Source organism: Phalaenopsis equestris, unplaced genomic scaffold (genome assembly GCF_001263595.1).
Source record: "Phalaenopsis equestris unplaced genomic scaffold, ASM126359v1 Scaffold000362, whole genome shotgun sequence".
Lineage (NCBI taxonomy): Eukaryota > Viridiplantae > Streptophyta > Magnoliopsida > Asparagales > Orchidaceae > Phalaenopsis > Phalaenopsis equestris.
In genome coordinates this window covers 263,428-276,819 of record NW_018164804.1, presented here as the reverse complement: position 1 = coordinate 276,819, position 13,392 = coordinate 263,428, and the positions used below count along the sequence as shown (strand labels likewise).

The 13,392-nt window shown below is 35.8% G+C and overlaps 1 protein-coding gene across 3 annotated transcripts in view; it reads left to right on the top strand.

Annotated features, from left to right (window-relative positions):
• LOC110026286 (phosphoglucomutase, chloroplastic) overlaps window positions 1-13,392 on the top strand; it is a 44,582-nt gene that overhangs the window by 28,142 nt on the left and 3,048 nt on the right. For 2 of the 3 annotated variants that reach the window (XM_020727171.1, XM_020727170.1), the window contains exons 17-21: window positions 9,014-9,155; window positions 9,343-9,424; window positions 9,515-9,561; window positions 9,666-9,743; window positions 9,932-10,037. In XM_020727171.1, the coding sequence (XP_020582830.1) occupies window positions 9,014-9,155; window positions 9,343-9,424; window positions 9,515-9,561; window positions 9,666-9,743; window positions 9,932-10,037 (455 nt within the window). Of the gene's footprint in view, window positions 1-9,013; window positions 9,156-9,342; window positions 9,435-9,514; window positions 9,562-9,665; window positions 9,744-9,931; window positions 10,038-13,392 lie in introns of those variants that run through there. The other variant, XM_020727172.1, reaches the window with a different exon arrangement.

Genomic DNA, 13,392 nt, shown 5'->3' with positions numbered 1-13,392 from the left:
TGCTTTCCATTCTTTACGAATGAGTAGGTGTTCTTGAACCCATCATACCGAGGTCTGCGATCAAACTGTCACAGTTTCCCCAACAGAATATGATAGACATCAATGGACACATCACACCACACTTAATCTTGCAGTTGGTCCCCAATAGAAAACTCCACAAGGCATCTTCTTTTAATGCTAACCCAGTTCTCCTTCTTCAACCAATTCAAAGAATATCACTAGGAATGAGTTTGAATGGAAAGACTCAACTTATCCACTATCTCTATTGACTCTACATTCTTATTACTACCTTTTTTGATAATAAGGCTACACACCTTTTCCATTACAGTGTAACAGGTTTAAAAGATATTATAGCTAAGCTACTACCGCTCTCTCGTAGTCTCAATCTGAAGAATCTATTGACCACAAGCATCTCACCCTCATCACCTAGAATCTGGTAATCCTGCACATCCTCACTATCCTTTGTCTCTACCATCACTATCCACTTCTTCTATTGCTCCTTGTTCAGTAAAAGAGATAACTGTAGCAACAGGGCAACTTAAGGTGATGTATTCTGATGTTTCTAAAAATGTACTATTTTTTATGCTATATTTTATAATGATATTGCACTTTAAATGTATGTTTTCTTGTGTTTTTGGTTGTAGATACATCAAATTGAAGAATTTGGAGTGATTGGATCAAAAATAACAAAAATGGATCAAAACGGAGCAAATCGGGTCGAATCGGGCCACACCAGAGCTATGAGGGCCGAAACAGGGCACTGAAGTGCCTGTGCCCGACGCTTAAGCACCCAAAATGGCGCTTAGGCACCACTAGATAGAGAAGAGGGCGCTTAAGCGCCAAAAACAGTTTTCAGCATATTTTTTCAACGTATCTTCTAGAATATACATCGAATTTGGACGATTTTTGAAGCGGTGCTTTGTGTGTCTCTTGGGAAATTCATTAGAAATGATAAAAGAGACTTTCTAGAAGCATTTGGGGCGGTTATTTGTGGTTTTGAAGAGACACTTGAGACACATTTTGGAAGATTCAATGAATTTAGACATTTTTGAATAGACACTTAAGTAAATCTTGGGAAATTATAATTAAGGCTTAGAAATGCTTTTAAAAGAACTCTTGGACTCTTGAATTAATTGCAAGAGGAGAAGAAGGCTTGGGCGTGAGGCCCAAGGGGGGCGATAAGGTGAGAGAGAAAAAGAGAGAGTGAGAGATTTCTTCTTTTCTTTTCACTTTGTTCTTGGAGAGGATTGTAAGGATATTGCTTTTTCTATATAATTCTAAGGATTGTAAGGATATTGCTTTTTCTATATAAGGAGAGTTTGATTTCCATCAAAGATAAGTATTTTCATTGTATTTTTATTTGAATCTAGTACTTTATATGCATGATTTTGAAGTCTTGTTTAATGAAAGTTATTGTTGTTTCTCCATGTATAGTGAGTAGTTTTCTTTACTCTTCTCTCTTGTAATGAATTAGTATGCATGTGTATGATATAAAATTTAGTAGAGTGAGAATATATTGTGATAATTTTATTTTGTTCTTCATTTACATGTAAACTTGATCAACTTGCATGTTAAAATCTGTTGTGAGAACTTGTAAGAACCTTGATTGTATTGTCTCAATCAACTGTAGTAGAATCGCATGAGATTGTATGGATGAGAATGTAGTACATATGGTTGAGTGCAAATAAATAGGGAAATAATATTTGATGGGTGTAGAATTAGAGGACTTTAGTGTGACAGCCTAAAGCACTTTAATTCCCCATCTATATCACCATCGCTTTGGACAACGGACCCAAGATATCTAAATCGTTCACACCTTTTAATAATTTGATCACCCAAAGTCACACTTCTGTCACTAGAGCTATTACTACTAAAATTACATTCCATACATTCCATATATATAGGAGCAAGGGTAAAGAATATAATTGCTTCTATTTGTCACAATCTCTCTCACTACTTGTTTTACTCATATGTCACTAATTTTATTGCACGAGGAAGAATACTTTTAATATGTTAAACCCACTTTCAAATTTTACTAAGTATTTAAGTTTAGAAGTAGAAGTAGTATTGTAGTGATAGTTGTAGGAAAAATCAAACCAAACCTTTATCAACCTTCCAAGCTAGGGTGTGTTATTTTAGATTTGAACTTCTCTTGAAAACCGTCGTGATTAACCTCGATCTCCGTGGGATCGATATTCGAGGCTTAATCAGAAAATCCTATATTACTTGATAACGATACGTATACTTGCATAGAATCCATACTATTTAAAAATATAATTTAAATCTTACTTTGCTTGGGATCAAGTTTTTGGCGTCGTTGTCGGGGATTAAAATTTTAAAGTAGTGGTGTCAACTTCATGAATCCTTATATATAAAAAATATCGGGATCAAGTTTTTGACGCCGTTGCCGGGGATTAAAATTTTCAAATAGTGGTGTCAACTTCATAAATTCTTACATATAAAAAATATTGGGATCATGTTCAAATCCATGACATCTGAAATAGTTTTTGGGTCACTGTGTTGGGTGTACTGTTCCTCTTGGGCTTCTTGTCACTATGATCAGTCGTATCATCTTTCTGGATAGTTTTCACGCCTTCCTCTAGTGTACTCTTGTTGGATCCTTCTCTTATGGGTGATTTTCTGAATGAAGGCGGGTTCCTGATTTGCTTCTGTTGTTTCTCCACCTTTAGTGCCAAGGTTGAACATCACTCAACTACCAATATGGACGTAGTTGGACAATATTGCTGATAGTTGGCTTTTGGGCTCCCAAATATCTAGCGATGGTATGCACCTTTAGCTCTACTAGCTCGCATTTTAGAATGAACTACTCAAACTTTGGTATGAACTCCTCAACTGTTGTAGGTGGTGGAACTTCAAGAACATGTCCCGGAGATAGTGTGAGCGTAGGTATATCTTCTGTATCTCCTTCATTTTCTCCTAAGCAGTGACATTTTTCCGACATTCTCTCTATGTTTCTCTATGTTTCACTCTTCTCCAGTTTTATGATAGCAAGCTTCACTTTTGCTATCACCTGACACCTCGTTGTACTAAAAAATACTCTCACAATCTATTACCACTCAATGAAGTCTTCCAGATTCATTCTCTCCTCTAAATCTAATATGCCTACCTTCACTCTTAGGTCCCTATGTTCTCTTAAAGTCATTCCATCACTCAACCTCTTATACTGAATCCTAAAGCATCGTGAGATACTTCTCTTCATTGGAATCATTTCTATGGAAGAGATTCATATTTTCCATCTTTTCGAATCACACTATCACAATTGATGGTAATCTCTCCATAGAGTTTTACCTCAATTTCAGCAAGCCTTTGCTAAAATCGGTAGATTTTCTGCTACATCTCTTCCATGATAAGTTCCTACACAACTTCCAACACTTTCCTTGGTGATATAGCTGAGGGTTGGGAGGTGAAAGAGAGTGTATAAGGCTGATTTAGAGTGAGAAGAAAAAAGCTTGGGTGGCTGATTTGAAAAATTAGTAAGGAAGAATGATTTTTGGGTGGAGTTTGTGTTAGATATTGGTGGATTTTACTAACCCTTGGATAGAATCGGGACTAGGCGAGCTCTGAAACTAAATGATACCGGGATTTAACAAACATCCAACAGAAAATAAATATTTTGTTGAATTCAAGTAGGAAATTATAATACAAGTTGGAAATTTGAGACTTAGGTGGGACCTATAGTGGTGGTGGTGTAAATGAGAAGGGGTGGGGGAGTGGAATGTGGCGGTAACAAAAGGGAAAGAAAACTGCATTTTGCTTTTGCTGGTTATGTGACATCTTATGTAGGGTAGACACAACAGGTATGCTGTTTCAGGGTGGCAACAACAAGTATGGAGAGAGAGAGAGAGAGAGAGAGAGAGAGAGAGGGGGGGGGGGGGGGAGTTGGCGTGTAGTGGATTTGAGGAAAGCAGCAGGCGGGCGGCTTTTTTGGGAACAACAACGCTGGAGTGGAGTTGAAAATTAAACCTTATTTAGAGTCCTTTTTGTAAAAAGGGAATACTGAAGAAGTCTAAGGGTTTATTTGTGAAACATTGTAATTATTAAACTAAAATGTGTTGTTTTTTTATATTTTTAAGATAGGAAAAGAGGTAGGTCAAACACTTGGGGTTGGATTATGACATAGTGGACTTTAGTATTTGGATCGGAAGGGGATGGACTCAATTTTGACATCCATGGTAGAGAGTGCTGGAGTAAGAGAATTTAGAAATTTGGAGGATGTATTGCTTCTACATCACAAATGCATGAGACTCTCTTGCTTTAGTTTATTGAGTCAGTTGTATTCTTCGTTGTATGAAAAGACAAATAAACAAAAACTTGTTTGTGATGCTTGTGAGTTTGACAAACTTACTAGAAGCTCTTATGTCAGTTATGAAAATAGGAGTTCTGGTGTTTTTTACTTGATAAATTATGATGTTTGGAGAACTTGTTCTACAAGTTCTATTAATGATTATCGATATTTTGTGACCTTTATTAGTTGCTTTTCTCGCGTGAGTTAGTTATATTTAATGAAAAATAAAAGTAATATGTTTGTTTGCTTTAAAGACTTTCACAAGACAATATAAACTCAATATCGTGCCGTGGCGAAGATATTCATGTTTGATAATCAGACAAGAGTATACTAACAAAGTATTTGGGGAATACTTGTCAACCCAATTGATACAACATCAAATTACATGTCCATATACACTGACACAAAGTGGAGTAGCAGAGAGAGGAAGAATAGACATCTTGTAGAGGTAGTCAGAAACATGATGATCGCAATAAATGTCTCAAAGTAATTATGGGGGCGAGCAATTTTGATAGCTGCTCAATTGATAAACGTGATACCCTCTAGGGTGTTGGATTAGAAGTCTCATTGTCAGATTTTGAAAGAAGATAATATGAGATCCTCCCATTGAAGATATTTGTATGTGTATGTTTTGTGAAGGATAAGAGGTCATTGGTAGGGAAGCTGTGTCCCAGAGCTGTGAAATGTGTGTTCGTAAGTTATTATTTTACCTATAAGTGGTATGTCTGCTGGAGTCCGATACAGAAGAGAATGTTCGTGAGTATATGTGTATTATTTAAAGAATTTGAACTATGCTACAACTAGGAGGTGACCTCAGCATTTGGCGACTCGCCTGATACTGAAGATATAAGGAAAGGGGGAGCGAGTAAAATTGGTGTGAGTGGTATATGTGGAAGTAATGTATTGTCCTGTGATATGGGATGAATCATTTAAGGATACAGTAAATGAGGAGAATGAAGCCATAGGTGGTGGGATTTAAGTTGAAGGTGAGCTAAGAGTGTATACATGAAGAATGAAGTAAAATGAGGGAACTATGCCTGTAGTGCCAACTAGTCTCTTGTCCCGGTCTTCTTTGACTCTTGAAACACCTGCACCATCCACCTTGGACTTAGAACTCCTAGGTGATATATTTCCTCCTCCATCTTATCCTATCCCCCCAACTTTAAGGAGGATCTCTCGTAGCAATGCGAGACATACTCCCAATTGTTTTTGGTAGAATATTGTTACTAATTTTATTCCATATTCTTACATATCACATTTACATGAAGCATTCATTGCATCTTTGGACATATCTTTATACCCTATTATTGGTAGATTGCTAAGGATCCCAAGTGGAAAGCGTCTGTGCATGAAGAGCTTAGGACTCTCAATAAAAATCGAACATGAGAGATAGTGCCACTACTTGCAGGAAAAAAAAATAGTTGAGTGCAAGTGGATCTTCACAGTGAAGCAAACTTCAAAAGGGAAGGTGGAGCGGTACAAAACATGACTGGTGACGAAAAGTTACAGCAGACATATGACATTGACTATGATGAAACCTTTGCGCAAGTACCAAAGAGTGCAATGAGGATATTGGTTTCTCTTGTTGTGAATGGTGGGTGGAGTTTATACCAATTTGATGTCAATAATGCATTATTTCAAGATGAATTACTCGAGAAGGTATATGTGGAGATATCACCAAGATTCAGTATAGTGCAGTCATTGGACAAGGTGTGTAGGCTCAATAAGTCACTGTATGAATTGAAATAAGATCCTCGAGCATGGTTTGACAAGTTTAGAAAGGTTATGGTGGGTATAAGTTATCAGTATATCATGCAGGTCATGCAGTAGTCTTTCGACAACATGAAGTTCGCACCACTATACTTGTTATTTTGATGACATCATTGTCGCGGTGATGATGAGACAAAGATATTCTATCTAAAGGTAAGATTGGACAATGAATTTGAGGTGAAGGATCTTGGACAACTCGAAACTTTCTTAGGATTGGAGTGACCTGTAGACATGAGGGGATGATATTGTCCCAGAGAAAGTACATACTAGATCTCCTCACAGAAACTGACATACTGGGATGCAAACCTACAGTCTCTTCAATTAACTAGAAGACCGAGCTGAGTGCAGAGGCAAGATAACCAGTTAATCGTGAGTGGTATCAGAGATTAGTGGGTTGTCTGATCTATGTTTGACACTCGATCCGACATCTTTTTTGCAGTGAGCGTGGTGAGCCGCTTCATGCATGATTCAAGGTTCATATAGATGCAGTGTATCAGATCTTGAGGTACCTGAAGTGTGCACCTGGGAATGGGTTGATCTTTAGGAAGAATATGCATTTAGACATTGAGGGCTTTTGTACGTTGATTTGGCTAGTTTTACATTTGACATAAGATTCACCTCAGGATACTACGTGTTCGTAAGGGGTAACTTGGTCTCTTGGAAGAGTAGTAAACAGTCTGTAGTAACGAGGTCAATATCAGAGGCAGAGTACAAGACCATGATCTTAGGTGTTGTCGAGATGATGTGGCTGAGAGCCTTGTTGGTCGAGCATAAGGTGGACTAAGGAACTCAACTGAAGTTGTGGTGCGACAACAAGTCAACAATCTACATTGGCAGCTACCCAATGCAACACGATAGAACCAAACATGTGAAGATTGCTAGATTTTTCATCAACGAAAAGCTAAATAATGGGCTATTGGAGCTAAGTCTTGTAGCCACTGGAGAACAATTGGTTGACTATCTCACTAAAGGATTTGGTTCATTAGATTTGTGTAGGTTATGTGACAAGATGGGCTTAGTTGATATTTTTTGCCCATCTTGAGGATGGTTTTGAGATTTAGACCTTATTTAGAGTTCTTTTTGGTAAAAAGAAAACATTGAAGAAGTCTAGTGGTTTATTTGTAAAGAATTGTAATACCGTTTTTAAGCCCGTGTTCTGAATATACAAATACTTCATTCTTTAAGCGGCAAGTGGGAAGGAAGCTGGTGCGGGAAATGGATGGGACACTGGTATCAAAAGGAGAAACACCATATCGGGAATGAGATACAGCCGAAGCTCCACTCAGAACCCTTGGATATTGCCTTCGAAGGGAAAATGGAGACCCTGATGGCTGTCCCGAAACAAAGAAAACAGAAAGTAACCCGAAAACATCACAAAAGAAAATATATAATTTTATGATAACTAGCAGCAGACCCACTCTCATGGGCGGCAATCCCTAAGGTAAGGAGGGCTGGTCGGGCCCCTAACAACTCTGGTCCCAACGAACCAGTCCAGGGTTTCTATGAACACACATGATTATGATAAAAGACAATTATATTTGCTCGAAGGAGGGCTGGTCGGGCCCCTAACAACTCTGGTCCTAACGAACCAGTCCAGGGTTTCTATGAACACGCATGATTATGATAAAAGACAATTATATTTGCTCGTACCATCTCATAAATATTTAGAAATACAAGAAGCTGCTTAGTGTCCAACCTCAATGATTGAACATTTATTATGCAATGTTATGTCCTAACTTCAGTATATATTATGAAGTATAATATTGATTCATTTGATCATCTTGAATAGTCTTCGAGATTAATGAAAAGGGCATCGTCGATATTTTCACTAGATCAGTTTGCAATTACATTTGCATTTGTTGGCTAGTCTTCTTAGTTATTTTTATTGACCTATTGATCTTTGCTCTGCATGTTGATATTTTTTAATGCATCTTTCCTTTTTGCAATAGATGCAAGCTTCATTCATGTACTTGCTAAAAATCTTACTTTTGCTACCACTTATCAAAAGGTTTTCCCTAAAAGTAATCCCACGCCAGATTTTCATATCCAATCTTTTAAAAGAAATGAATTATTAACATCTCTAAGTTAATTGTATCTCCTCCATGTGACACGGTGTCATGGAAATGCTTATTAGAGGGAGGTAAATACAACCATTATAAAGGATTGCTCCTCTTTGTCAATAACCATGTCAAAATTTCTCAAGTCCCTGAAAACAAAACTAATATCATTTAAATGTGATTTAATTGATGCATTTACTTGTATGTGACGCAATTAGAATCTTTGCTTTTAATTAATTTTTTTTAGATGATTTCTCGTGTATGAAGACTCTAATTTGAGCGACAATCTTTATGTGGTTGTTTCCTCGAAGGTCTCTAGCATGACTTCATTTGTCAAATGCAACTGGATAACTAGAAATTTTTTTTATCCTTTTCTACTTTATCTTCTTTTTTAGTCTTGTGCATATTTTGAATGGCTCCTAAATGCCTTTATAAGTCGCTATTGAACTTAAACACAACACGTTTTGATTCTTCAAAGCTGAAAAATCATCGACCAATTGAACTTCTAGAACTTATATCTTATGGCCATCATATCCCTCATTATGTTTTGATAACTATGATTAGGGAATGTGAAACAAAATGGGATCAAGTTTGAAATATATACATGAATGTTCAATCTCATTTTCAACCCAAAAGCTTGTCTATTGGTGCGGGGTAACCACTTGTTGTTTTAGCACCAATATGTTTTGCAACTATCCGATATAGGATTAAACCCAATTCTCAAATTGGCACATAACTTTCTGGAGTAGTGCCTTTGTTGAAAGAAAAAAAAAAAATTGTAATCACTTTATCTAAGTTGTGCATATAACTTGATATCAAGGGTAGTTTAACATTCATATAACTTATATGAGCTTATTTTGCTTCAATTTTTTTGTTATAGGGCTGTATTGGCTTGGCTTTCTATCATTGCATACAGAAATAAAGGCAAGAGGGTGGGCGAGAAGTTAGTTTCAGTAGCAGATGTTGCTAGGGAGCATTGGGCAACCTATGGCAGGAATTTCTTTTCCAGATATGATTACGAGGTACTTATTTAGTCTGACAGATAATAATTACTTTTGTTGTTAGCGTGTTGAAATCTCATTTTGATCTGCTTTAGTTCAATTTTGGCGCTTTTCTTATTTTTGTGGCCTTATTTTGTTTTCGCTTAATAATAATCTGCGTCTAGAGCCTCCAATTTTTATTTTTTTTTCTTTTTCATTTTTGTTGCAGGAATGTGAATCAAATGGTGCTAATCAAATGATTGAACATCTTAGGGACCTTATCTCCAGTACAAAGCCTGGAGATAAATATGGTTTGTATCGGTAATAAGTCGTTGTCATGTTCAACTATATGAATTCACGAGTTTGTTTCTATCTTTAGCATTCACTACTTGTATTCTCAGGAAATTATGAACTTGACTTTGCTGATGACTTTAGCTATACAGACCCTGTAAGATTTAATACCATGTATTTATCTGCTGAGAGTTTGTACAATGACTTCAATATGATTATGTGAATTTTCTTATCATAGTGCATAAAAATGATGCTTTACAGGTAGATGGCAGTGTAGCGTCAAAGCAAGGAATAAGGTTTGTCTTCACAGATGGCTCAAGAATAATATTTCGCTTATCGGTATGCAATATTAGCACTCATCTTTTTTAGAAGGGAAAGTTCTTTCATTAACATTATTTTATCGTTTAGATTCTTTGTCGAACAAACTTCTAGATATTTTTTTATTATGTGAACTGCATGAGTACTTTCGATTACATTCATTTTTGCTTTTAATTAGAAAACTAATTGCGCTTATTGTAACTTGTTAGGGGACTGGATCGGCAGGTGCAACGATTCGCCTTTATGTTGAGCAGTTTGAGCCTGAAGTCTCCAACCAGGATATAAATGCACAAAACGCTTTGAAGCCATTGATAGGTTTGTGAAATTTGCGTTAATTATTGTTTTGTGAAGTAAAACAGCCCTTTCTTTCTTATTCCTCCATTGAAAACGTATGTTACATTTTTTATACACTCAAATCTCTACAGATTATGAATATCTCTAATAGTAGAAAGATCTTGTAATTGGATCTTCTCTAATTAGATTATCTAATATAGAAAATACATTTAATATATTTCCTATAATCAAGTTTCCTAGCATAAAAGCTTTCTAATATACAACCGGTAGATTTATTACTTTCCATAACACTTCCCCTCAAGTTGAAGCATAAATCTTTATCATGCTTAGTTTGTTACAAATATACATGCCCCTCCCTAGCCCCATTAAGTTCCTTCATGAAGATGTCCCATAGTCTTTACATGGGTTGTATAAATCAAATTTTGTTGAATCTTAACACAAACAAAATGACAATCTATCTCAATGTGCTTAGTTTGTTCATGAAAAATAGGATTTGAAGTAATACAAATTGCATCTTGGTTATCACATCACAACTTTGTTGAAACTATCATCTTAAAACCCATTTCGGTCAAGAATTGTGACCTATATCAAATCACTTGAAGCTTTTGTCACTGCTTGATGCTCATATTCTATACTGGATCGTGACACTATATTTTATTTTTTACTCTTCCATGAGACAAAATTACTACCAACAAAAACACAGTATTACGTAATTAATCTCTAATCAATCCTTGAACTTACCCAATCTGCAGGAGAGAAACTTTCAGTATTTATATGCCCCTGATTATGATATAAAACACATTCTCCAGAGGCTCATTTGAGGTAACATAGTATATATTCCAAAGTTGACCAATGATGGATTGTGAGGGAGGGCATGAACTGACATATAGTGTTAATTGCTAACTGAATAAGCAATGACAGGGCGAGTCACTGTGAGATAGTTTAATTTTTCCATTAACTTTCTATACCATTTAGGTTCATGAAAAGACTCTTTATCCTTGGTAAGTTGCTGATTAGGAAGAATCAAAGTACTGCATGGTTTGACCCATAATTTCTTATTTTATGCTAGTAAATCCAAAACATACTTCTAGTGAGATGGAAATATACCCCTCTTGCTTGTTGATTCTTAATCCCCAAGAAATACTTTTAAGGAAGGAACCTAGTTCTTTAGTGTTAAATTGATTTTGAAAAAATGATTTCAAGGATAAGATTCTGTGTATATTACTTCCAATTATAATAATAGCATCAACATAAACCACAAGTAGAAAGTTCCCAGAAGCAAATTGCTTGTAGAATATAGTGCGATCACTTTTACTTTTTAGCATCCCAAACTTTTCTACTGCTTAGCTAAATCTTCCATGTCAAGGACAGGGACTTTGGTTCAACTTCTGAATACGACATACTTTCCCAGACTCCCTCTGAGCAACAAACTCATGAGGTTGCTCCATGTATGCCTCTTCTAAAAGATCACCATGCAAAAAGAAATTTTCACAACTAGTGCAGGGGCCAATTATTCATTGCAGCCAAAGATAAAAAGAGGAAAATCAAAGTAAATTTAGCTACCAGAGATAACGTGTCCATCTAGTCAATCCAATAAGTTTGAGCATAGCCCTTAGCAACTATCCGATATTTGAGATAAGCTACATATATGTTTTAATGAAACTTAACTACAAAGACCCATTTACTACCTATAGCCTTTTTTTCCTGAAGATAGTTCAACTAATTCCCAAGTTCCATTTTCAGTTAAGACATTCATTTCATCGAGCATTGTTGGCCGCCACACAGAATGGGATGGGGCTTGCTTAACAGATTTTGAGGCATTGTTGGCCGCCACACAGAATGGGATGGGGCTTAACAGATTGATTTTGAGACCTCAAATAGTCAAGAGAAGCAAAAAATGAGCATGAAGTGGAAGAAAGATAATTAGTATAATTAACACAAGAGGAGATGAGATAGACACATTGATGTTTACCTCTTCAAAGAGCAATAGGTGAATCAAGATCACTAGGAGGAAGATCCACTGAAGAAGATGATATCGGTGTTGGACTAGGATTAGGTAACGAGAACTTCTAGAGTAAACTTTAGTGATAGGTGCTTTAGTTTGAGGCGCTGATGGTGGAGGTGAAACTGGAGCAAGATCTTAATTGATGATGTGATATATTAACAACTCATCAGAAGGTTGTGAGAATTTAGGTAACGATGAGTCACCAAAGCATGAGGTTTGTTCATGAAATTTAACATCAGCAAAAGCCGCGCAACTGTATAAGAAAGGAAAAACAACGATCCTTCTTGCAAATGAGAGTATTCTAGAATGATACATTTTAATGACTTAGGCTTTAATTTAGAAACATGTGGACGAGTATCACAAACAAAACAATTACACCCCAATTTACACGGCTTACTGGGAAAGAGAGCATTAGTTAGAAATAAAACTTAGTAGGATACATTGTTTCGTAAAATAGAAAGACATCTGATTGATAAAAAAACATTTAGTAGCAACTGCATCAACCCATAATCGTTTGTAAACATTCGTTTGAAACATTAGCGCTCTAAATATCTTAAGAAAATGTTTTTCGTTAATTCAGCTGCTCCATTCTGGGATGGACTATCGGCGTAGGATGACTGTTGAAGTATCCGGTTCTGTGTCATGTTTGAAAAAGTATAGAAAATGTTCTTTAGTATTATTAATTCTCATAATGTTAACCAAAATATTGTATTGAGTTTTAATTTTGGCACAACAAAACTAAAAATTTAACAGTGACTTAGTATAAGGTTTAATAAAAAAAAATCTAAGTCATACGAGAAAAATTATCCACAAAAAAGTGACAAATTTGAAATCTATTAGATAAAATTGGACAAGGTCCTCGTAGATCAGATTGAACAAACTTAAAATTATGACTAGCTCTTTTATTAATTTTGGGAATAGAAGACAAATGATGGTATTTAGCAAATTAACACGACTCAAAAACTATAGTTAATAATTGTTGAAATTGAGGATATAGTTGTTTTTAATCTTGCTCGTGATGGATTCCTAAATCTATAATGGACTTCAAAAGGAGATAAGGTGCTGGAACATGTTATGTGTTGAGGAAGTTTTTTATCCTAAATCACTAATAATGTTCTCCCTCATAAGATCTTGAAAAAGACAATGGTTAGGGAAGAATAAGATAAAATAATTAAGAGATGTGTAATTTTGTTAACAAAGATAAGATTAAAAGATAATTGATGTAAACTAATGACATAAGCTAAAGGTAATGTTGGCGTAACATTGATGTTGCCAAACCAAAAATATTAAAGGTAGATCAATCTGCTAAGGCGACAGAAGAAAGATATCTATGAAAGGTTGAAAAGAGTTTTGGATTACCTGTCATGTGAT